At 34.9% G+C, this 23795-nt stretch overlaps 1 protein-coding gene across 2 annotated transcripts in view; it reads right to left on the bottom strand.

The window, feature by feature from the left end:
- Positions 1 to 22005, bottom strand: part of TNNI3K (TNNI3 interacting kinase) — a 286566-nt gene extending 264561 nt beyond the window's left edge. The window contains exons 1-4 of one of the 2 annotated variants that reach the window (XM_077120614.1): positions 21845 to 22005; positions 21153 to 21261; positions 10262 to 10347; positions 9061 to 9158 (exon numbers count right to left, since the gene is read on the bottom strand). In XM_077120614.1, coding sequence (XP_076976729.1) covers positions 9061 to 9158; positions 10262 to 10347; positions 21153 to 21261; positions 21845 to 21884 — 333 coding nt within the window. In that variant the 5' untranslated portion in view covers positions 21885 to 22005. The remainder of the gene's footprint in view (positions 1 to 9060; positions 9159 to 10261; positions 10348 to 21152; positions 21262 to 21844) is intronic. The other variant, XM_077120615.1, reaches the window with a different exon arrangement.
- Positions 22006 to 23795: the final 1790 nt, after the last annotated feature.

Here is a 23795-nt window from a genome sequence, read left to right on the forward strand (position 1 = left end):
CACTTCTTTCCATTGAGCTTTGGTATTTATGTCCCTTCCTCTCAAACCTAGGTGAGTTTGGGACCAGTATAGTGTGGCAGAAGTGAACTATGTGTCTTCCAAGGCTAGGTCATAGAAGACCAAGTAGCTTCTTCCCTGTTTGCTGGAAAACTTGCTTTTGGAGTCCTGAGTTACGACAGAACCATCACAAATCACTTTCAGGCTTTCTTGTCAATGGACCCAGCTAAGCCCATTCTTACTGTCATCCCGTCCCAGATCCAAAATGTGTAAGGCATTGAGACGATTCTGATACCCCCGCTGATTGATAAACCCTAGTCATTGTCAGCTGAAACATTAAACATTGTGGAGAAGAATCAAGCCATACCCTCTGGGTCCTGTCCAAATTTCTGACCTGAGAATACATGAACATAATAGTTGCTATATTATAGCTCTAAGATTGGGGTAAGTTTGTTATGTCTCAATAAGCAACCAGAACATTTTCTACCCCAGTGTATAAAACATAGAAAATAAAGAAAAGGAATACAAAATGTAAATAATCAATGTTCTAGTTTGCTAGCTGCTGGAATGCAATTTATGAGAAATGGGAAGGCTTTTAAAAGGGGGAATTTATTAAGTTGCAGTTTACAGTTCTAAGGCCATGAACATGTCCCAATTAAAGCAAGTCCTGTTAAAATGTTCAAATTAAGGCACCAACAAGAGGTTATCTTCATTCAAGAATGGCCGATGAAGTTCAGGGTTTCTCTCTCAACTGGTAAGGCACATGGCGAACATGGCGATGTCTGCTAGCTTTCTCTCCAGGCTTCTTGTTTCATGTAGCTCCCCCAGGGACGTTTTCCTTCTTCATCTCCAAAGGTCTCTGGCTGTGTGGGCTCTCGTGGCTCTGTCTCATAGCTCTCTCCAAAATGTTTCCCCTTTTAAAGGATTCCAGTAAACTAATTGAGACCCACGTGGAATGGGTGGAGTCACATCTCTGTAGCGATAACCTAATCAAGTTTCCAACCTATAGTGCTGAATAGGGATTAAAAGAAAAGGTTGCTCCCACAAGATTGTATCAGGATTAAAACATGGCTTTTCTAGGGCACATAATCCTTTCAAACCAGCACAACCAGTAATACTGCCATATAATTACTTTATAATTTATGTGTGTTTATTTTCTTCCATTCTTTTTTCCCTATACCTGTACATTCATGCAACTAGATAGAGTACAGACTATCTATCTAGTATGCAGCTGCATCCTCATGGCCCCTCCATCACTGTGTTTGGCTATGTTTCTTAACTTCTTGAGTTGGTTTCTTTTTGTTTCGGTTAAATGGGGATAATCATTGTATCAGTCTCCCATGGGGTTGTTATGAGGACCAAATCAAACAATGCCATAATGCATTTAGCACAATAACTGACATATAACAATTATTATAACTATTATGTACACTACTGAGATCATACTATATACAAAATTAGGTGATCTCCCTCTTACAATTGATATAAACTCATGAGCATCCTCATGTATGGCAGATATAAGGATGTGCCACTGAAATCTCCTTTTGAGAAAACTATGCCAGTAGCATGATTAGCTGGCAGCATCCTCAAGTAGCTCTTTCAGGATCCATTTCTACCCAGTGCAGGATTAATCTTATGGGCTATTTTTGCTCTGGAGCTCTCTTGGGCTGACAGAGACTTTTTCAGGTTTGTATTGTGTTGTGATAGCTTCCCCTGCCCAATTCTATTTTCTTCCTTTTCCTTTCAGGAGCATCACTTCCCAATAAACATTTTGCATTCCTAAATCCATTTCAGAGTCTGCTTTTCAGAGAATCCAACTGGCATATCATGAGATAGTTTTCATTAATATAAATTTAAATTTTGCCCCAACTGGGATTTGAGCTAAGATCTTTTGACTTTGGAGCCCATGTTTTTCTCAATATATAACATTAAATGCCTCTAACTATCCCTCTACTCCCAATTACTGGCCTTTCCTTTGCAAACCCTAACCATATGAACCTCACTTGTAAAGTAGGGGGTTGATACTTTTTGTACTTAATTTATAGGGTTGTAATACACAGCAAATGACATAATGCATGTATGAAAGATGTAAATTCAAAATCCTCACAAGTGTAAGTTTTATATTCACATTAAATGCATTCTCCTTGGATTGACTATTTCTTTAAGAATACTCATCTTATGTCCCTATCTACTCTGCCCCATGAAATGCTAACAAAAGATTTTTAATTACAAAGTGTCTAAATTTCTTCCTCTGTAAAATTTCAGGATTAAGCAAAATTGTTTCTTTTAATATGCTTTCAACTTGTAATATACTAATTTCCTCACAGTGTTACATCAAGCTTCAATTCAGAGCTAAAATTGGGTTGGGAAGATGACTGAGTTTCTCAGTGTGGAAATAGAAATATATAAATAAATATTTCAATAGTATGTTTAAGTATGTTTTGTTGTTGTAAATGCAACTTGCCCAGCAATTTTTATAGCCTATTTGTGTTTTTAAGGAAAAAAGTAATAAAAGCAGTTTGTAGCCTTCAAAGATATTTAGGCTTCCTCTAGGACAATGGATGATGCAAGCCTTCAATATGAAATGTATTTAGTTACAGCCATTAAAATTTAATGGACTAGAGCTGCCTCATGTGTCGTAGACAAGCCCAATGAAAGGATCCATTAATCAGAATAAAAATAACTGCTCATGAACATTTGCAACTACTTATCTCTTACTGAAATAATTCTGAATTTCTTTAACAAAAGATATAAATTATTAAGTTCCTATGTGTGACGGAAATACTTGACTTTCCTTGAAATTTTAAAAAAGAAAGAAAAAAGAGAAGGGACACCCTGTTACATAGAATATCCATTCTCTTACTAGGATAATGCCAACAAATTTGCTTTTGATCTATTTTTTCTCATCACTTCTGTGACCTTCCTCCTTCTTTTTTGCAGTTTCCTCTATCTCTTTTCCCTGTAAGCTGCTTCCTTTTGGTCTTTGGAAATATCCTTAAATCTTCTCATAATTCAGAGGTGTTTTAACAGGGAGGGGCTATCAGACTATAGAGTTTGCAAATATATGCTAGAAAATCATTTTGAGCATTATTCTTTCTTTAATGTATTCTCAATTACAACATTTAATTTATTTTTAAATTTTAATGTCATTTAAAAAGACTGTGAATTTTTATATTTATCCAAAAGGGTAAGAGTTTTAAAAGATTGAAAAGCACTGTTGTAGAAACCTTTGATCTTGCCACCAGTCAAGTTGCTGAGTAATTTCTTGCTTTTTGAGAGAGCAAATGGTATCCATTGCCTTCAATTTCCTAACTCCATTTGTTTTCAACCAAATTTTAGACCTTATACTCCCACAGATTCAGAAAATATATCCCTTAAAAATATATTTCCAGGGGTGCAAGTGTAGTTCAGTGGTAGAATTTCGCCTGCAAAGTGGGAGACCCGGGTTTGATTCCCGGCCCATGCACTTCCCAAAAAACAAACAAACAAAAAAATTCAACAAATGGGGCTGCAATAACAGGATATTTACACGGAAAAAGAATGAAATGTGACCCCCTCCATACAGCATACAAATATATGTGTTTCCTCATTTCCAATTCCAATGGCTAAAGTAGGACACTACTTTGCCCAATGACATCCTGATCTACTGCACTTGAAATATTTTTCTTTTTCATACTAAAATGGAATTATAACTTCATTCATTCATTTATGCAACACATATTTTTGAGCATCTATATAGACCAGGAATTGTTCTAAATGCTCCAAATAGTATGATAAACAATTCAGAACTGGTCCTTTCCTTCAATGGTGCTCATTTTTATATTCAGAGATCACAAACTAGCTGCAAGGGGGATAGTTATATGTGGTTTGGCCTGCACAGTATTTAAGATGAAAAAGTTGAAATAATGACAAATGCTTAAATATCAGGAAACTTTGCATAGTCATGAAAATGTCTGGTCCTCAAAAAATTGACAGATTGAGCAATACTGGGCCTGCGTTCATACAAGGCAGTGGTTAGCTGAACTGGGTAGTGACGTGTGGCATAGCTCTCTACTTACCGCAGTCTCCACCACTTCTTATATTTCAAAAATACTTAATCAGTTACCATTTATCATTGCATTTGCCATAAATTTGCTGTAATATCTAATACTGTCATTTATTTGTGTTACTTGCCTCATTCTAATGAATGGGAAATGTGACCCCCTAATCTATAGGAATATATGGAGAAGTAACCAGGTAATAAGAGTGCAAAGAAAGTACTTTGGTGGAGTACCTAATCCAGTTGTGGGAGAGGTCAAAGAAGGTTTCCCAGGAAATAGGGCAGTCTCAAATGTAAGAATTGAAGGAAAAGTTAACATCTTCAGTTGATGTTCTATTAACTTTTTATGCAGAATGTTAATTCATAAAGAAATGATGAAATATTTAGCTACTAAGAAGAAATATGGGTATAAAAATATATATCCTAGACATTCTAATGGTAGTCTAATTTGTGGGTATGAAAGTTCTCTAGTTCCTTAAAATGAGGATCAGTATTTAATAGTGTTTGAAAGCTGCCATTAACTGGAGGATTGAGTTAAGTCTACAAAGAGTAGGATTCTTTTCTTGAGAATTTTGGGGTTTTCCTCAAAGAATTTTTTTTAATTTGTATCTTGACAAATCCCCACTGGGGAGAATATAATCTTTAGTCAGGAAACTTCATTTGTTCAAATACCAAGGTAACCTTGGATTTAAAAGGTCATCAATTTAAGGAAACGGATATTTTAATATGCTTTCTAAATCAGTGGTTCTCAAATGAGGGTGATATTTTCTTCCAGAGGGCATTTGGCAATGTCTGGGGACATTTCTGCTTGTCACATGTGGAGTGGGGGAAGTGGCTCCTGGCATCTAGATAAAAGAGTAGGGGTAAGAAAACTACTAAATATCCTACAATACACAGCCAAGTCTCCACAACGAAGAACTATCTGATCCAAAATGTCACTATGTACAATTAGATGGGAACTTGAACTCAAAGTAGAAATAATCAATCCTGAAGAACAAAGATACGAAAACAGAAGAAAGTGAACAGAGACTCGATGACCTGGGGAGGATTATTAAGCAATTGAACACAGGTGTAACTGGATTCCCAGCAAGTGGATTGGGCAGAAAAATATTTGAAAAATAATGACCCCGAATTTCCAAATTTGTTGAAAATCTGAACTTACAAATTTAAGATGCTCAATGAAGCCCAGGAAACATAAACACAGAGAAAACCACACATAAGGGTATTGTAACCAAACTGCTGAAAACTTCAGTTATTTTCTCGTCCTCTTTTATTTTATTTAAAAAATATGAGTGATAAAATCCTAATCCCCAATCTTATGGATATGAACCTATTTTAATTAGTAAATGATGTAATTCATAAGACCCTTCTAAAAATCAAAAAACAAAAATAAAAACAAAAACAAAAGATGGCTAAGTATCTACATGGTATTAAAAAACTAAACATCTGCTCCATTCTTAACACATAATCATTAGGCCAGGCCTAGCATGTTTAATTGAAAGAGTTGCTGATATATCCACCAACAAGGTGTGAGGGTTATAGTATTCATTGTGTGAGTGTTATGAGATTACAATTAGAATGTAAAAAAAAAAAATGTAAAAGAAAATCCAAAGAAATATATATTAATAACTGACTTATATCCATCAAAAATATTAAAATCAAGAAAGACAAGGAAAAACTAAGAAATTCCTTCAGATTGAGGAAGATCACAGAGACAAGAAAACCAAAAATGTATGCTTCTAGCTTGGATCCTAGATAAGAAAAAATAATGGGTATAAATGACACAATTATGGTAATTGATAAAATTTGAATTTGGACTGTAGATTGAATAATAGTATTGTATGAACTTTAAATTTTCTGATTTTGATAATTTTACTTTGTATATGTAAGTGAATGTATTAATTCTTAGGAAATAAAGATTGAAGTGTTTAGTGGGAAAGAGATGTTTTCTACAATTTAGTCTCAAGTTGGTTCAGAAAGAAAAGAGCTAGAGAATGATATTGGAAATGGAAAAGAATGCAAACAATTAGTGAATCTGGATAAAGGGTATACAGGTGTTTATTGCACTGTCCTTACAAATATTAAGCTTGAAACACTATTAAAATAAAAATATACTAAAAATTATATCAAAGGAGAGGGATCAGGAGCCCCAAAATTAATTAGATTCTTATTGTAGCAGTTCAGGTAGAGGATAGTTAGAACTAGATTTAAAGCAGTAATAGTGGAAGTGGCTACTTTATATTGATTTCTATTTAAAGTGGAATGGTAATTTTAATTTATTTTTACCCTTGTTAAGGAACAATTCTACTGTGCTTTTAAGAATTGTTACCTACTATTCCAGTTTGCTAGCTGCCGGAATGCAATATATCAGAAACAGAACAGTTTTTCAAAAAGGGGAATTTAGTAAGTTACAAGTTTACATTTCTAAGGCCATAAAAATGTCCAAATTAAAGCAAGTCTATAAAGAAATGTCCAAATTAAGGCACCAACAAGAGGTTACCTTCACTCAAGAAAAGCCAATGAAGTTCAGGGTTTCTCTCTCAACGGAAAGGCACATGGCGAACATGGTGACATTCACTAGCTTTCTCTCCAGGCTTCTGGTTTCATGAAGCTCCCGCAGGGGAATTTCCCTTCATCCCCAAAGGTCTCCGGCTGCTCGGGCTCTGTAGTTTTTGTGGCTCTCTCATGGGTTTGTTGCTCTCTCCAAAATGTTTCCTCTTTTAAAGGATTCCAACAAACTAATTGAGACCCACCTGGAATGGGCGGAGTCACATTTCCCTCTAATCAAAGGTTAATACCCACAATTGGGTGAGCTACATCTCCATGGAGATAATCTAATCAAGCTTCCAATTTACAGTGCTGAATAGGGTTTAAAAGAAACCGCTGCCTCCAAAAGATGGCTCAGGATTAAAACATGGCTTTTCTAGGGTACATAATCCTTTCAAACTAGCACTACTACTATATTTTTAAGAATATAAATTTATTTAAATTTTCCATGAAAAGCTATAGTCCGGTATCTTTGTTCAAAATATAAGAAAACAGAAGAGGGGAAAAGGAACCCTAACAATGGAAATTTAGTTTTAATAAACTGAAATGGAAGAAATATTCAGTAAGTGTTGTTACATTAAATCATTCAGAACCTATCTATGTGCCGTGTCAGGCTAACTCTTAGCAAAATGAACTAATACAGAAAGAATGTTCCAGACAGTCAGATTCAGAATTGACAGTTTCACATGCTGCCTTGGCTATCCATCAGCAGCTTGCCGTTCTCGGAGCTCTTTTACACTCATCTCCCGCCTTTCATCAGAAATGTCAGCATTACATGCTGTTTCCCACCTTCTGAACTCAGCCTCCATTCAAGCTTTGCGGAAAGATTAGCAAGTATTAGAGACAATTTAGCACTTAACTGAGGGTTTCTCCCAGAAGGACTCTGAAGAACTGACCTGGCATTGACTGGGCATAAAAAGTGATGCGCTTTAGAGGATCTGCTCTCTGAATCACAGGAATATGTGAATCTGAATCATGGGGAAATATTCCTCTCTTCCCCCACAGTGATAACTTTCAGAGGTTGGGGGAGGGATTATAGTGCAAAGGAATCTCCATACTGCCCACCCACCCCCCACACCTGCACATGCAAAGCTGAAATTAAAATCCCCATCACAGAGTATATAAAAAAACATATGAGAGGATAAAAATATAGCAATTATTTTAATTATTTTTCTAATATTTATCAGATATCAAACCTTAACCCTCAGTTAGTAAAATAATCCTAACATGCATCTCACAATCTTTTTTAATGGTTAAATAAATAATATGCATAAAGCTTGTGATCTTTAGCCCATAAGAAGTACAGAATAAGTGGAAACTGTTATTATTATGATTAGAGAGCGAGCACCTAGTCTCAAATATATATTTATGGAAATTTTAAGGATTTGTCCCAACCCTGAATATCCCAGTTTGCCTAATCCGCTTTTATATTAATTCTTCTATCAGCTCTTGAAATTAGGTTGGAAACAGGTCCCGTTGTAGGAAAACAAACAACTGAAATAAAGATAGGAGAACCCAAAAGAGAACCCAGAGGCATTTTTGTGATATAAAGCTTGCAAAAGGAGAGCTCTCTTTTCCTGCCTTGGTTGAGAACCCCCAGGAAGAAGCTTCAGTACTCTTCTATCATCCTCAAATAAAACCTCTGCTCAGAGGCAGTTTGCTGTCCTAATAAGGGAGCCAGATTGCCTAGTTTTAAATTGTTGCTAATAACTGGCTAACTATGTAACTTTGGGGATAATACTAGCGCCATAGGTTGAATTATGCACCCGATTTAGACATGAACTTAATCTTAACCCACATTCAGGGGATGTGAATCATTGTAAATAGGTTTTCTTGAAGAGAGTATTTTAAGTTAAAGTATAGCCCAAATGAATGAGGCTGGCTCTCAATCTAGATGGCTGGAGTCCTTTATAAGCAGAATAAATTCAGACATAGTCAGAGCAACTCCTGAGAGGAGCTGGAAGCCAGAAATCCACAGAAGAGAGAGGAGAGGGCCTAGCCATGTGACAGAAGGCAAGAGTCAAGCCAAGGAACCTCAATGACTGCAGCCAGTAGCACTAAGACACCTTAACTTCGGGCTTCTAGCCTCTAAATTCTGAGCCAATAAATTCCTATTTTAAGCCAAAACCAGTTTGAGGTATTGTCTTAGCATCCTGGAAAACCAAGACAAATATTCACTTGTGGGGTGGTTGCAAAATTTCAATGATTTAAACCCAGAAAGTGCTCAAATGAGTAGGTGTCTTTTTAGACACCTTAGATATAGACTGTTTTAGACACACAAAAGAAGGTACCTGCTCAATAAAGAGAAGGAAGACCATCATACAATAATATAATCATATAATGTAATGCCTCTGGACACTCTGAAAGTTTTCTATGATTACTGATTTGCCAACAAAAAGAGAGAGAGAAACCTGAAGTTAAAATGACGTGGTTGTTTCTAAATACGTACAATACTTATGCATATCAAAGTGTTGTACCTTATAAACTGCCAAGTGCAAGGCTGTAAACCCATTTCTTGTCAGTCGAGATGGGCGGAGCCCTTTTAACATAAGCGTTCGAATATGCGACTTGTTGCCTTAAATAGAAAAATGAAAAAAGCCTGATTAAATCGCTGTGGGAGTGGACTAGGTGACATCTCTCTTTGACTTAATGATAAATGTCATACTGATTTATGAAAATGTCACAGTACTGTTCTGCAGGTCATTTGTAAAGTTTTCTAGTAATTGACAGCCTTACTTAATAGTGAACATCTCTGTTCCACTTGGAAAACTCGATATCACTGCTGTGTAATTTGAGGCAATTGATTTGCATTCTTTTAGTGCTCTCGTTGCCAGATGGTTTTAAACCTTGAAAACATGAAATCCTTCATCTTAATAAAGTACTGGTGATAAAGTTTAGGTAAACATTTAGGTATGGAGGACTCCTCAGAACATCATTAGCAATATAACTCCATTTAGATCAGAGAAATATGAAAATATGATCAAGGTTGGGAAGGCATGCGTAAATTTGGGAGGACAATCAGTTAAGTACATACTGCTTTGCTTGGAAGGAATGGTTAACGGATAGACAACACTCAAACATCAGTGTTCAATTCAGTTCAATGAATACTAGTTTGAATTAACAAAATAAATATTAATTATTCACTCTTTTATTCAATAAACGTATCCACTGCCTACTTTTTTCCAGCCACATTTCTGGGTTCTTGGGTACATTAATGAACAAAACAGAACAACATGTGAGCCATTTTAAACTCTTCAACTCAACCTTCACATGGAAATTTTTATTCTTGGCTTTTATCACTTTTCATATAGTTCTTTTGTATATTGTAAAGCAACTGCTTGATAATATTTTGGGTAATGCTTTAAATGCTTCTGAATTTAACCTAATCCCCGACTGGCATGACCGATGCTGAAAAAAATGCATTTTGATTTCCAAGCAAAAAACTAAGTGACTTGGTTTAGGGCAAAAGCACAATAAAACTTAAATTCTGAGCTAAATCACTTGGACTATTTGTGTGGTAGTTATTGCTTCAGTTGAAGGTTATCAGGGTTGGAGGGTACAAAGCAAAAGCAAAAATTGAGCCTGAATAGAATTCTCTTGTAGACTATTAAGCAGCTCAAAGCACTGACCATATAGACATGGAAACAGTTTAAAAAGTAGCAAATTCAAAGTACTCACCTCCACAAATACAACATAAATGAAGTAGAGACAGCCCATTTTCTGTGCGGTAATTTAAATTGACTTTACCGAAGGCTTCATCAGAGCTGAAAAAAAGATTTTACAGATGAGCACAAATTTCATTTTTTAGTGTACTGTCTTTCATTTGGAAATTATAGAAGGAAACCTCTCACTATAAGTTTAGAAATAGAGTTTTCTAGGATTCTTTTGTATCTAGAGGAAAACTCTGAATGTACCTCTGTATGAAAATAGAAAGTTTGAGAGATGGTATTTACACTAAAGATTCTCATTCACAGTTTGGTGTTCTATGTATAATTTGAAATTTTTAGGACCCCCTGATGAATTAAAAACCATTTACAAATAGAAAACATGAATGTTTAAAGGTGAATTCATGTCTCTTGCATGCAAAATTTCACAGCAAAACTATGGAGAAATTGAGTAATGTCTCTCCAAAAAAGAAAAAAAAGTTAGCATTTGATAAGAGATTAGAAAAAGGAATATAATCCCAGTACATTACAAATTCTGCCTGAAGCAGAGTTTCCCTGTGTTCTGACTGGACCAGATTTCATAGATAAAGAAGGTCTTAGCTCTGGTTAGATAGATAGTGAGTTAAAGTCACAGGTGAGAAGCGAAACAGCTTTAGTGATCCCATTAATGAAATCCTTGCCTTTGTCTGAACAAAGATCATTGTCCCAGGGGGGTCCCAGAGAGTTACAGGTAGCCTTTGAAAAGGAAAGTAGAGCTAAAATTCTCCACCTCTTGAGATCATTGGCACTTTCTGGACATTTTTCAGTAGAAATAAGATCATATCCTTGGTCTCCCAAGTCAATTTCAAGCTGCCTCTTGCCCACTTAAATCTCCAGCAGCTTTAGCTACATAGTACAGTCTTGGGTGAGTAAGCCTTCCTTGTCATTTGTAAAGTACTTACACTTGAAAAGTACGATAAATTCAGAACATTATATCAGCAAGACACCCAGTTAAGAACATCAAAAGCTACTGGAAATTCAAAATAGAAAAAGAAAAGGTGCTATTCTCCAAAGTGTTGATAAAAATAAAAAGCCTCTAAATCTAGGAACATTGAAGGACCTCAGTGAAATGCTTTAATCAGCAGTGGCAAGCCCAGTGGTTTGTTTTCATAGACAGCAGAATATTCCAACACTCTTCCACCCTTCTAGCCTTCTTGCTTTCCATGTTCAACTTCCTAACAGCAAAGTCCACAAATATGCTTATTCATAATGAGAAATATACCTCACCTGTCTAGAGTGCCATATGTAGAAGTAGGATAAACTCCAATGGGTCAATTATAGAAATGTTGAAAATATCATACATCAGGGAGTCTAGGATTTCATGAGCAATAGTTAAGAACTTAACTCACTTTTATCTGAGCTTTCTCCCAGCTCAATGAATGATGCAAACAAAATTATTTTTTATGAAAATCACTGCTTTACATATTGTAAATGGTACAGCCATTTTATGGTAAGTGAAGTGTCTTTATGGAAAAAACACGATTCTTGGAAATATGTGGACCTTGCTTGAGTCAGGCTTCTAAATCTTTGAAGTTATTATATATATAACAGAAAATATAATATAATATAATATAGAAGCATTATAGATGTCTTGGTAGAAAATAAACTAAATAGGCAGTATTAAACAAAATGCACTCTCAGCAGCCCAGACTTGGAAATGCGTTTAAGAGGTTTTCTCTCTAGTTGTGACTTCAAATAGTACAGGTGCTCTGAAGACCTGAACTCTGCTTTTAAAGCTAGCTAGCTTGGAATTTTCTATTAAAAAATGTAGGAAATCAGTGTCCATAAATACAGAGGGAAAGAAAACGGTGACTGGCAACTGAGGATGCTGATGGACTTCTGAGCTGAGAAACTCTGAGGTGATTTGGCTTTACTTCTTGGTCCTTCTATTATCCAGGAAGCAAAACACAAAATAAAGGCAGCAAACACATTATTGGAGGGGGTGGGGGGAGCCCACTGTTAAATGTACAGAACAACACAATCTACTGCCCAAGAGAAAGCAGGAAAAGAAAGATCTTCTTTTGACCTAAACATAATGAGTTTAATGAAAACCACTGAAGGAAGAAAGAGCTTTAGATTGCTTGCATAATAATAAAACTCTTGAAAAAAAAATCAGATTTTCAATGTGTTTCTCTCAATATCTGCCATGTTTTAAGGTTTTCAAAAGTGGAGTGTCATTTTGCAATAGGCAGTCCTTACAAGTTTGACCTTTGTATATTCAAAGCCTGATTCTGCCTTTTAAGCAATTCTTTTGTTTTGTTTTGTTCTGTTCTTGCTTTGGGAAAGTTATTTAACCAGTCCAAGCCTCAGTTTCTTCATTTGTAAAATGAGTACACTGATACATATTTTCCCTGTTTATTGTTAGAAACTTCACTGGTAATATAGATTAAGGGTTGTGCTGTTTGGAAGCTGTTGTGTACCCCAGAAAAGCATGTTCTTTAAACCTGATTCCTACTGTTAGGTAGGATTTTTTTTTTATTAAATTGTTTCCACGGAGATGTGCTCAACTCAAGTATGGGTGGGACTTTTTGATTAGGTGGTTTCCATGGACATGGGTCTCTACCCATTCAAGGTGGGGTTGCTTATTGGAGTCCTTTAACAGGGAACCATTCTGGAAAAAGCTTTAGAGCCAACATGAGACCTAGACATTTAGAGATGCAAAGCCAAGGGACCAGCAGAAGTCAGCCATGTGCCTTCTCGGATTGGCTTTTCTTGAGTCAAGGTATCTTTTTCTGAATGCCTTAGTTGGGACATTTTTATGGCCTTAGAACTGCAAGCTTATAGTTCATTAAATTTCCTCTATAAAAGCTGTCCCATTTCTGGTATATTGCTTTCAGGTAGCATTAACAAATGAAAACAAGGGTTTACTACAGTGCTTCGGCATATGTATAATAAAAAAATAGTTTTGTTATCATTTGACAAAACACTTTCTGATTAGGCACCTTCTGTATACATAAAAATAACTGTGTATATCAAATTCACTGCCAGCTGTGTGCCCCACCTCAGTTCTTGGTGCTCATTGGAGGTTGTTTTCAGCTGTCTCCTTGATCTAAACTATTCACTAATTCCTAGATCCTGTAAATACATCAGACTTGAGAATATACATGCTCGGTAGAATACTGTCAATTGACAGGGACATTAGTCCTGATTTTTAATTCCTTAATCATATTTGCAAAGAAAATAAACATTGAATAACAGAAAATGTGAGATGCCCAAGCCCATTGCTTATTTAAAAATGAGTAACACTGAACCCATATCTATTTTGATAAAATGACATTGAAAGCATAATTTATATTAGTGACTTTTTCATTCAACAATTATTTCTTAGCCCAGTGAATCACCCATAAGTGACTCAATAATGAGCCATAAAGAGGCCTTGCTCAAAACCAAGTTGCTGCCTGGTATTTTGTTCTCTTTCAATCCTATCTTCTTTGAATTGGTGAAGCTTCTATTAATACCAACAAAATGAATCAACAGAATAGATTCCCATAGTACTTGGCAGTCACATGCAATTATAATAGTATAGTTTTTAGCTTACTTTTAATAACTGGAATGAAATTTTTTATTTAATGATAGTTACTTAGAGGGTTATATTTGAATCCTAATACTTACTTTCCATTAACTTCTGGTCAAAGGTTTCTGTTTTGATTCATGCAATTAAAATATTCAAGTTTTAAAGAAATCATTTCTAGAAGAGAAATTTCATTTTCTCTCCTTTTGCCTATTCTAAAGGAACTGTGTATGTCAAATTCATTGCCAATTGAGCATCACTTATGTATTTTAATATTCTAAGCTCAATTTATTTTTTAATTTCTCTTACAGTTTTCATCATCTGCCATACCATACTGTAACTTAACATAATCTAATGAGTTCATAGTGCTTGCTAGGGCTTAGATGAATATCCTAATTAAAATGAAGTCACTATTATGAATGTATTTCTAATAGTAAATTCTATCCTTAATCATTAAAAATAGAATTCTGTACCCAAAGGTTACTTTTTTCTTGTAGTATAATGAACTCCTTTCTTAGTTTTTGCCGTTTACCCAGAAAAGGATGAAGTTTTGTGATCCAATTAAACTTCTTTCCCAAGACCTCGTCCTTTCCACCAGATATCTGACATGAGCAGAAGTGAGAACTTATTAAAATGTAACATTTGAACAGTTGGCCAAAGAATAATACATCACTGTCCCATCTATTCAAGGAGGTAGATAACTCGCTCTTTTAATTTATTCATTGACTGAAATTTAGGGAAAGACAAAGAATATAGAAAGAAGGTAGGGATGTGTTTATGGACAGCTTGGTTTCCTAAATTGATCATTTAGTTTCAAATGGCTAGTTATAATTTCTTGCTCCCTACTACTAAGCAAGAGAAATAGAAAGAAAAATCATCAGTAAGAGTTGGATTCCCAATATATTTACCCTGAGAAATATCCAGAAATTTATTATTCTCTGTTTCCCAGATCAAATCTGCAAAATAACAACATAAAAGAATATACACGTATTCATTCATGTTATAAATATTTATTGAGATATGGTGACAAAATATCAATATATATAGATATAGCAAGATAAAGCAAGAATAGCTAGAGGTTATAAAATTGGATAATAATTCTTATCTCATAGGGTTATTATGAGATTTAAATGAATTAGAACTTGTAAGTCTCATAAATATTAGCTGCTATAATTATTATTTTTATGAAAGCATTTATATATATGTATATTTACTTTTTTTAATTTTTGTGCTTTGCATTTGAGAAGAGAAATGGGGAAGGTAGAAGGCAGTGTTGGGGGAAAAGAGGGAGGAGAAAAGAGAGAGAGAGAGAGATCAACTTACTTCACAAGGCTTTTGCTAGATATCCCTGTAGAATGATTATCACAAGTTTTACGTGGACATGCAAGAAAAGAGTAAGGGTAGACTCTCAGGACAATGTGAATTGGGTTACCTTTTTTGGTTTGAGGTCTTTCTGTTGCTGTTTTTTGTTTGCCTGATTGTTTGTTTTGTTGCTAATTAGCAGACTGACTTACCGAAACATGCCAAGTAACACTTTCACTCTATTCTAACTTTACAGGATGACATTTCCTCCTCAATGTCCTAGTTACTATCTTGATAGAAAATTTCAATTGTTCTTAAGTAAATTCAGTCTGCAATGTTTCTGAAGCTATACATTTTCTAATAGCGAAATTATATAGTTGTTTGTATTTCTGAGAAAGTAGTTTTTTGGTAAGATGTTTCATTTGGAAAATGAGTATGGTGGAATGCAGCTGTGCCCAAAAGAAGTTTTAAAGAATAAGCAGGAAGTTATCGTTCACAAAACCTTCTTTGTTTTCCTCTTTGTTTTTCTCTTTTTTCTTTTTTTCATTTCCATAAACCATTGTGATTGCTTTCTCAAGAAATAGTACATTCTTTTGACCATTTTGGTTCACTTGTTAAACCTAATCAATCTTATAGTGATATACTATGATTATTCTATCTATTTAATGCCAGAAAAGATTAAAAATAAGAAAAATAGATTGTTTGGGATTGTATTGATAATTCATGACATTGTAAAATTGTACCTTCTCTAGAATCTTCTCATAGAATGTCAAATTTCATATTTTAGATTAAATATGAAAATGAATTTATCAGAACATAATCATTAAATTCCTAATGACTTAAAATACATTGAAAGAAAACAATCTAATTGGAAGCCTTTTAAAAATTCAGATGGCCAGCCTTCCTCTAAGTGGTTTTCAAAGAGCCATGAGAGGGTGCTTGTATCACTAGGGTGAAGAGGATTTTGTAAATATATTCCCTCAACCCACCTCTAGAGGCAGTTACAGTAAAAAGGATGCTATAGTAAAAAGGACACAGCAAACTTTTGGAGTGGCCCGGAGAAAATGAAAATTTTTCAGGTTTCTGATCCACAAAACTTTCCCTTGCCCAGGTTTAGAATATGATTACAAAAGTCACTGATTATGAAATCAAATAAACTTGGGTGTAAATCCCAGCTCAATCATACACAAATTGTATAATCTGGTTCAAACCCATTTAATTTGATGAGCCTCATTTTCTTCAGCTATAAAATGGCAATTGCAATACTTACTTAAGAGGGCTGTTAACATAAACAACAATAATTCGACTTTAATTAATATTTTTGGTGTTTACTACATGCCAAACACTGTGCTAAAGCATTGTACATGCATATGAATTATTAAAATACCTAGTTATATACCTGGCTATTGTTACTAGTTTCTTTTCCTTTTAAGTGCCATACCAGTGGGTATAAAAATACTTACAAATAAGTCTGACTAAGAGAAAGAAGCTGTGTTTAGTGAACACATATACGAGTTGGGGAGACAGATAAATAAATTGATAAAGATAATACCTGGTAATAAATACTATTATATTGATAAACATAAATATCAGAGGTAGCACAGAGAAGGAAATAGACAATGGTACTCCAATGTATAACTTCTGCATTTCCTTCTCCTTCTGCCTTCTCTTTTTCCTCATCTGTTCGTGTCTCCTATCCATATACCCAAAGTTATGAGTGAATTGAACATTATCACAGGAGAGGAAGGATCTAGCTCTATTCCCCTCCTTTCCTACCCACATTAAGCTCTACTAGTGATTAGGTTATGTTCCCACAAGACATGTTCAAGTCCTAACCTCCAGTCCTGTGGATGTGAACCCATTTGTAAACAGGATCTTTGAGGATCCTATTAAGGTGGAACCAAACTGAGTCAGGGTGGGTCTTAACCCCATATAACCAGAGTCCTCATACACAAAGGAAATTCAGACATAATATTAGGAGGGAGAAGGACACAGAAGGAAACAGTTCACTATGTGCTGGAGGCAAAAACTGAGTTATGGATTTGCTGGCAAGCCACCATCAGAATGCTACAGACTTCAGAGAAACCATGATTCTAATGATACCTTGATTTGGATTTCTCCAAAATTGTTAGACAACAAAGTCCTGTGGTTTAAGCCAACCAGTGTGTGGTATTTGTTACAGCAGACCTGGCAAACTAAGAAAAGCTCTGATTCCAAAGCCGCTATGAATTGGCATAAACAAGATAGTGGTTTAGCTTTTATAGTCATGTTTAAACTTAGTACTAGATTCCTCTATACTATATTGTGGGTGAAAGCCACGCCTGGAAGGTTGTGTTTTTTAGCTGACAGAAGCCTCGCTGCATTATGTAGCAGAAAATCTCTTTTAATGAATGGAATTAGCATCTACCAGAAATGCCATAAAGAGATTTGTCAGCAAAATGAAAAAGGAAAAACTAAAACTGTTTTTACATCAATGATCTTCTACCTGTGACTCTAGAGTTAAATGCTTCTTTTCTGGGCATCTTATAGAGTTTTCCTGCTATCAGTGTGTTTATAGAAAGCCTGATGTCAAGTAGCATAACACAGTTACATGTCATAGAAATACTCTTTACTTTAGGTAAGGCATGAATAAGGATGAGAAAAAAAAAAAAGACTCTAACATTTATTTACCTTCTAAAATGTCTTAGACATGAATTAAATGCAATCACAAACATTATTAAATGTAATCCTCTACTGCTCTTAAAATTTTGGTCCATAAGCAAATAAGTAAGAATTTATATTCTCAACACACTGCTCTTTCCTCTCCTTGTCATCCATGGTTTCATTCTGGAGAAGAGAAACTTTTCAGAGGTCTGCCCTATGCACCTTTGACCTTTTCCAGATGATGCTATCTGCCTTGAAGGAATCAGACAAAGCAGAGTACTTGGTTCTTATTATTACTCCTTTGGCTTACTGTAGACCATATCAGTTGCCTCCTTTCTGTTCCCATATTCCTCATTCCTTCACCAACATCTCCTCAGACAGTGTTCTCAGTGCACTTTGGATTATCTTTTTAGAAGTACAGTTTTCAAACCTCAGCAGAAGTATGATTTTTAGCATGCAAAAGTATTACCTGGGGAGCATGTTAAAAATTCAAGTAACTGGAAGTCATCCCAAGAGATTCTGATTTATTCTAAATGTGGTAGAATCATGGAATCTGAAATTTTTGCAAGCCCTGCAGGCAATTGTGATGCAGAGTTCCTTACCCTTAGAGGAATACTATTTAATACTGTGGGCAACCCTCTCTACTTCTGGCTACTGGAACATTTTCGTAGCTTCCTTAACGACTATTGCATCAGGTTACCAGTTTTCCTCTCACAAAATACTCCACCATCATTCTCAGGGACTTTGGCATCTCACTTTGATGAGCCTTCTAATATCCTAAGGTCAGAATTCTTCAAATTCCCTTCAATCACAATCTTTAAAAGCTGTATTTCAGATTTTGTCATCATCTTGAATTGTTCCAACCTTTTGCATTTTTAATTTTAGAAACATCTTCCTATCAAAGCATTTTATCCTCACTTTCTCACATTCTAATTCAAACTATGAATTACTCCCATTCCAAAACAAAGCCTTCAGTTTTTCAAACTTTCCTTATTTTCCCAAGCAATAATGATAATAGAAATTTCAAACTATTCAATTTCCTTTATGTTACATCATTTTTCAAAAGTCCTGTGAGGCAGTTATTATTAATTTCATTTTATAGATGTGACTGTGGCTCGGGGAGACTATGTAACATATTTACATATACACAGTTTGTAAATAGTGGGACCTGGATTTAAAACTGCTTGTTGGTGAATACGAATGGTTCAGCAGTGGAATGCTTGCCTGCCTCACAGGAGACCTGGGTTCAATTCCTGGCCGATGCACTGCCCCACCAAAAAAAAAAAAAAAAAAAAAAAAAACAAAAAAAACCTTTGTCTGATTCCCAAACCTTTATATTCTTTGACATAGATTTCCTGCAGACTTAGATAATATGGTCAAAATATTAGTTTTTCTTCCTCCTTAGACTTTCTATGGCACTCATCCATACCGGCAATGATATATTTTTATTTGCCTAAATACTTTTACTTAACTATGCCTTTTGTTTAGAATGCTTTTCAAAATCAATGAATAAATCCAGACCCTGAATCTTCCTCTTGTTTTTGAACACCATCTTGTTTTTCTTCCATTAGACAGCTTGTCATACTTGTCTTCTGAGTCTCCCCTCAACTAGATTGCTGGTGCCTGGACTAAGAAGCAGGGTATAGTAGGAAGAGCTCTCTTGATGAAGACAGGCAGACCTTGCTATAAATTGTAGTTCCAGCACTTACTGACTACATGATCTTGGACAAGTCAAAATGTCTCTAATGCCTAGTTTATTACCCACCAAAACTAAATAATCTATCACACTGGATTGTGGGAAGGATTAAATGACACCTTGTATTTAACGTACCCGGAAGAACACCTTTAATATAGCTGGCCCTCAATAAATTCTAAATTATAAACTACCAGACAATGAGTCCTGTGTCTTTTCCTCAGTATTCATAAGTAAAAAGGCAGTCACATTTTTTTTTATTGCATGCAGTGGAAGTGTAGGAAAAGTTAGCGATGGCAGGAGTTGTAGAAATCTGTGGTAGTTGTTGATAGGGCATGCAAAATATCTGCACAAGTTCTATTAAGCCTAATCCATTATGTCTACTTTAAGTTAGTCTTGACAGATTTGAATAATATTTCCTAAATTAAAAGAAATAATAAAATAGATAAGACTTTGGTTTATAAAGCTGAGGAAAAAATCTCCATTTAATCACATCTTACTCAGTATATTTATCTCTAAGTAAAAAAGAGCTGGAGGGCTTATGGTTAAGTACTATATTCACATCTCCTTTCCAAAAAAATTAAATAAAATAATAAATACATATGTATAAATTGACTATACCGAAATGTCAGTCATGACCCTACTTATAAATGTTTTTCCACACTTGTGTATATGATACTACATGCAAAAGTCAGCTCAGTGGTATCTCAGCAAGAGTGTCAGTGTTATGTTCATCACCTTGAGCCAAATAACATAGACAACCAATTATTTCCCAAACCATAAATTGAACACTAGTGAAGGCCTTATTAACTCTACTGACAAATTTCATATAAAATGTATTATACATGGATGATTTTATTTGCCAGATATGGGAACTTTATATTTTGACTCTATCTGAACTTTTCTTTCAAAAATATAATGTCATTTTCTCCTTGATTTATGCATTTTCTAAGTGAAATAGAGGGAGTACTTTATCACAAATGTATTATATGAATAATACAAGCTCAAAGAGAACATGGCTAATTGGCCCACATGGAACTTTAACTCAGTCAGGCAACTAGCTTCACTGACCTTCCAAAGTGCATATAGATACTTCAATTTCTCCAGAAGGTTGCTTATGCGTGTAAGGGTCCTGCCCACTTTTCTCAACATTTTGCATCTTCCAAGGTTGTGACACTATTCCAGATTATTTTTCTTTGGTTATCATGGAACAAAACCCACTGAAAGCCTGAAGCCATATTACATATTGTTGTGTGATTGTTTAGGGACAGACTGTAACTCAGCTCCATTAAGAGCCAGCCTTTAAGTGGCAAGAGACCAAAGGGTTTGTTAAAATTGGACTTACCCAAGCAGTATAGAGAAGAATGTGGTCTAAATGCAACCACCACTTGAAAAGAGAAGTCTTCCTGTTTGTTGCGAGCATGCCTTTTACAAGAATGATCTAAGAGCTTGAATTCTTAGATCAGCCCTTAGTTTCTTCTCTGTCAAACTTTAGTGACATATTCACTAATTCATATTTTAAGGATATGGAATGTTTGCAGTTTGGGGACTATATGAGTAGTCAAGAAGAGATAACTTTATGTTCTAAGGCTTAGAACAGGTCTGGTTACATCTGAAGTTGCATGTGTTTTTAAAAACTTAGAGATGTATTTTAAAAAGATAAATAATGGGATACTTTGGGGACTATATACAAAGAAATAATAACTTTAACTTTACCCAAATATATGCCTCAGTTCTGTGAGTTCTTTTTCCTTGATCTGCAGGTCATCTTCTAATCTTTCTAGTATAATAACATAAGATTCACTGACTTTCTTCTTCCATTCATCTAGTAAAGAAAACCAAATGGGATTGATTCATAGCTGTGTTTTGTGAAATGTAGACACAGATCATAACATAAAAATAATCAAAACTCTGTTTCTTATTCTGAACGCTACAATACTTAATTTAAATTACTAGTTGTGGTTTAAATTGCAGATGTATATTTAAAATGCAATCATACTGGATTGTAGTAATTAAGAGCCCATTTGATATTGGGCAATATATTACTTGGAAGAATATATTTAACTTATTTCATTTTATTTTATTGCATTTTAATTATAGCAATCTCTAGTTGTCAGACAGAGGTTTTAGTTTTTAAATACTAGATGCTTAAGACATAATTCTAAATTCCCTATACTCAGCAGTATTCCAATTTTTAAACATTATACCAAGAAACTAATATTACATTTTTGCATGAAATGTTATGTCTTCTGTAAAGATCTCTCAAAGATTTTGGATCAGCTAATTCCACAACACTTTCACATAATATATTGTCTTATCCGCTGTGTAAAGCAACACATTAGCCAAATAAATCTTAGATATCTATACAATTAAACCACACGTGCATTTAAGGAAAAAAGAATAGTTACCAGTGCAAGTTTGGGTAGGTCTAGATTTATAATTTCCCATTTGTTAGAAGTTCCTTCTTTTCTCCAGAGCAGTTCCTCAGGTTATAAAATTCCATGTTCAAGTGCAGTGACAGCCCAGTTAAAAAATACTTTGATAGTCTTGCTAAAAATAAACTGAGTGCCGAATGGAATGTCATGCAACAATGACAAAGAACAAAATAGTATATGCTTTCAAGGGTGAAATCATAAAGGGAACTAATCAGTCTGTTTGAAAGAACTGTGTCTAAAATAAATAGGAAAGATTTCAATAGGATTATTGCTACCAGCAATTGATTATCTACCCATACATAGCCTCATGGGACATTTCTTTGATAGATAAATCCAAAATGTGGGTCAACTACCTTTGAGTTTCAGAAAAAGCTCTTATAACTACTTAGATCTTATTTCAGGATCATTCCCTCCTGATCCAAAGTAGTAACAGTTGGAACAGAGTGACAGATGACAGAATTTTTCTATGCATACAAATAATGAAAGCTCACATCCTACAGCATGTTAGAAATGAACATAAGTTTTTTGCCTATATAAGGGCTACAAAATTGTTTTCAGTAAGAATTTCTCAATATAGAGCAATGATTAAATTATATCATTTTTTTATTATGCTGACTATAAGAAATTCACAATTTAGAGCAATGATTAAATTATGCTACTTAATGATTATACTGACCATAAGAATCATTGATAATAATCTAAACACTGGGTTCTGCAAAGAGCAATTGATAAAATAATAATGACAAGAGCAATAAGAATAATAAGATTGAATGCTGCTTGGGTGCCAGATACCATTTTAAGTGCTTTATGCACATTTTGTCACTAATACCCCTTACAATTCTGCAAGGTAGATGTTATTCCCATATTGTGGATGAGAAAATCCAGACTTGCTACTAAGAGTGGAGTCTGGCATCAATTCCAGGTCTACATGAAACTATCATATAAGCTACACATTATTACTGATACCTTTTCCAATAATTCCACTTACACTTATCTTCCATTTACTTCCTGGGGGTATTTCTCTTTGAATAGGTATATTTAAATAAATCAAAATGAATCCAAAGTATGAAGTAGAATAAACGTACATCCAAAAAGAAAAGTTATCCGATTTCTAACTGTATATTTCCTTTGGATAATCTCATTATACCTAAAAGGCATGCATTTAAATCTTGAAATTCACCTCTAGAGGCTATAGTTTTAATGTAACAAAAATAGATTTCATATTTACTATAGTTGAATGATCAAATAGTGGTCTTTTCTTGGAGGAATTACTTTAGCAAATTTAGGGTTTTTCACATTTTTTTTCTCAGCAAGAGAAACCTGAATTCCAGAGAGTTGACTTCCATAGTTTAGACATGGGTGGAAAAACAGATATCTGGTTTCATGGCAATCCCTGTCTTCCCTGGAATCTGCCTGGATATAATTTTCCTTGTCTGCTCATCATCAGTACATGCTGCCATGGTTGAGATCTGTCATCCTGATGGAGTCTATGGTTATTTAGTCTATATATTCTGAATTTTCCTTATTTGAAGGTCAGGCACTTTCAGTTTTGAAAATTTGCTCTTGGCACTTGTATGCTTCCCCCATGTACCCCTCAGGCTGGAATACCTTTGCTTCCCCTCAACATACCACCCTGAGGCCCAGCCACCTAAGCACCTGAGCTACACAATTGTTTTCTGTGCTGAAGATCATACTGGATCCTAGTCTTTTTGAAAAGACTTACAGTCTTCCTAGACCACACCTTGGGAAGAAGTGCGTGCATTTTTCCTCTTTGATTTCCTTCAAGGAGCCATTTGGTTTATATATTTTCAACTCTGAAGGTACAGAGCAAGGATGCAGGGCTCTAGCTAGATCCTTTTGAGGACATCTAAGTCTGTCAATTTTTATTAATCTCCTTTGTGATTTGTAACTAGTGGTGGGATGG

This window comes from Tamandua tetradactyla, chromosome 11, assembly GCF_023851605.1.
Source record: "Tamandua tetradactyla isolate mTamTet1 chromosome 11, mTamTet1.pri, whole genome shotgun sequence".
NCBI lineage: Eukaryota > Metazoa > Chordata > Mammalia > Pilosa > Myrmecophagidae > Tamandua > Tamandua tetradactyla.